At 42.9% G+C, this 2,904-nt stretch overlaps 1 protein-coding gene across 1 annotated transcript; it reads right to left on the reverse strand.

The window, feature by feature from the left end:
• Positions 1-440: 440 nt before the first annotated feature.
• Positions 441-967, reverse strand: LOC128070319 (late histone H2B.L4-like). Its single transcript, XM_052663625.1, has 2 exons — positions 867-967; positions 441-822 (listed from the first exon to the last, which is right to left on the reverse strand). The coding sequence occupies exons 1-2, from the start codon at positions 950-952 to the stop codon at positions 441-443; spliced, it is 468 nt and encodes a 155-aa protein (XP_052519585.1). The 5' UTR covers positions 953-967.
• Between the last annotated feature and the right edge of the window lie 1,937 nt (positions 968-2,904).

Raw genomic sequence — 2,904 nt, forward strand, 5'->3', positions numbered from 1 at the left:
GATTTAGCAGCAGTAGCAGCAGCAGCATATCCCATATAAAAATCCCTGGACGATACCTAAATATAGGTGGGAGAGTGAAAATGAAAAAGGCCAATGAAACTTTTAGGGAAAGAATTTTGACCATAAAGATCCTTAAAATCGCTGACTGATAAACCACGAATAGAAATAACCGTTTAGGAAAGTGACGAGTTGCAATACGTTAAGAAAAAAGTACACGATTTTTCCATCAAACAAATGACACAACCGACCGTATTTGAAGCACACTTGATGAGGTTTTTAATGTTTTCCTTGAGATGGAAAAGTTTTAAAGATGGAAAGTAGGGCATACGTAAAGAAGCCAGAGTGGATGGACGTGGCTCTTTATCACTACAGGTCTTTTCCCTTCAAGTGGTTCTGATAAGAGTCTTCGGTTTGCGATGTTGCAGTGGTCATGAGGCAGTTCATCTGCGGGTGTTGTATCTGATGACCGACTTGGTGGCCTCGGACACTGCGTACTTGCCGATCTCCCCAGGCAAGAGAAGACTCACGGCTGTCTGGATCTCCCCACTCGTGATGGTGCAGTGCTTGTTGGAGCGGGCCAGGCTCCCGGCCTCTTCGGCGATCTGCTCAAACATATCCTTCACGAACGAATCCATGACGTTCATGGCCTCGTGAGAGAGACTCAGGCCGGTGTGCACTTGCCTCAGCACCCTGGGGAAATATGTGGCGAAGCTTGCAAAGTTGTCCAGATGGCGGCGGCGGCGGCCCTTAGCTGTCTTCTGTTTCGCCTTCTTTGGCTCAGCATCATAGGGCTCTGGTTCGGAGGGCTCGCTTCCGAGGTCTCTGTCTCAGAGGGCTCCGTTTCTGAGGTCTCTGTTTCAGAGGACTCCGTTTCAGAGGGCTCTGTTTTGGCGGTTCCGGCTTCGTTGGTGCCCAGGTCTTCCTCAGAGTTGTCAGAGGATGGCTGAGCCATGTCAGAGCCACCAGTCCCCACTACTCAGAAGAAAGGACATGCGGGAATTGAAGGCAGTTGGCGGAGTTTATAAGCCCTGCCCTCCCTGACGTCACAAACACTGTCCATCTCTGATTGGATAAAATGCAAGGCAGGAGGCCTGTTACTATGGCAGCCCATGTCACGTGACAGTGGACGCTCCACGCCCAACTCCCACTGCCCCTCCCCCACGTTTAACCACACAGTCAGTCAAACTCAGTGGTATCTTTAAACTTTCCGTGACTTCCACCAGGAAAATCTTTGAACTCTGCCCCATGAAGGAGACAGCCAGTCATCTATTCACCTCAGCTGATTTATGTCTATTGTTGATGCAAGAGAAGTTTCAAAGATGTCACCAAAGTCATCTAAGTTGAAAAATGTAATAATCAGTTAGAGCTTCCTGAAAGAGTCTGACTGATCTCCATAACTCAAGCTCTTTCAGACATCAGAATGACTCAGGTCACTTGGTGGACATTTTACTCCAACACAGAATCTTTTCCTTCTGATTGACCTACAGTGCCAGGAGCAGAAATGTCCTGACATCCTCAGCACAGTGCTCCTGAAAATCATAGGAATTAGTTGACCAGCTATTATCTCCAAAACTCATCAAAGACAATGATCACTATGAAGAGAATGACAAAATCCCATTTGCCAAATACAGAACACAAACAGAAATAGGGATACTTACTAAAAATATTTAACATTTTGCGAATTTTAAACTGTTTTCTTAAACATTATTTAGATCCCCCAAATACCACACAATCTGGAATTGATTAATGATTTATAATGGTTATTTCGCAAAAAATGATCACTCTTATTGCTAAAAAACCACCAGAGTGAGAGAAAAAGAATAAAAAGAGAGAGAAATAAAACACCTAGGAATAAATGTACCTAGGTGGTGGTGAAAGACCTGTACTTAGAAAGAATAAGACCCTGATCAAAGACATTGAAGATAATACAAACAGAGGGAAAGGTCTACCTTGTTTATGGATTGGAGGAATTGATATTCTTTAAAAAAAAAAAACACCGTGCTCTCAAAGGCAATCCACATATTCAATGCAATTCCTGTGAAAATACCAGGGCATTTTCCACAGAACTAAAACAAACAATTTTAAATTTTGTATGGAAAGATGAAAGACCCTGAATCGCCAAAACAGTCTTCAAGAAGAAGACCAGCACCGGAGGAATCGGGTTCCCTGATTTTGGTCTATAACAGTAAACTACAGTAATCCAATCAGTGTAGTACTGGCACAAAAATGGACACATGGATCTGTAGAACAGGAGAGCTCAGAAATAGACCTATGGGCTTATGGTCAGTTCAGTTCAGTTCGGTCTCCCAGTCATGTGTGACCCTTTGCGACCCCATGGACTACACCACACCAGGCTTCCCTGTCCATCACCAACTCTCAGAGCTTACTCAAACTCATGGCCATCAAGTCGGTGATGCCATCCAACCATTTCATCCTCTGTCGTTCCTTTCTCTCCCGCCTTCAACCTTTCCCAGCATCAGGATCTTTTCCAAGGAGCCAGTCCTTCACATCATGTCAAAAGTACTGGAGTTTCAGCTTCAGCATCAGTCCTTCCAATGAATATTCAGGACTGATTTCCTTTAGGATTGACTGGTTGCATATGCTTGCAGTCCATGATCAATTAATCTACAATTTAAAAAAGCAAGAATGTGCAAATGGAGAGAAGACAGTCTCTTCAATAAGTGGTGCTTGGATAATTGGATAGCTACATGTCATAAAGTAAAATTAGAACATTCTCTAGCAGCATATACAAAAATAAACTCAAAATGGACTGAAGACCTAAATATAATACATATGTTGTGGAGGAAGTCATTTTAAGATTCCATTAGATATTTTAATGAGCTGTGTTTCTTTCACATTTGTAAATTCAGACATTAAGTGAACACATCAGTTATATTAAAAAAA

The sequence above is a fragment of the Budorcas taxicolor genome, chromosome X (genome assembly GCF_023091745.1).
Source record: "Budorcas taxicolor isolate Tak-1 chromosome X, Takin1.1, whole genome shotgun sequence".
NCBI classification, from domain to species: Eukaryota; Metazoa; Chordata; class Mammalia; order Artiodactyla; family Bovidae; genus Budorcas; species Budorcas taxicolor.

Coding starts and splice junctions, on each gene's coding strand:
- LOC128070319 (XM_052663625.1), bottom strand. CDS start 952: ATGGCTCAGCCATCCTCTGACAACTCTGAGGAAGACCTGGGCACCAAC. Junction 823..866: donor ACAGAGCCCTCTGAAACGGA/GTCCTCTGAAAC, acceptor CCTCTGAGACAG/AGACCTCGGAAGCGAGCCCT.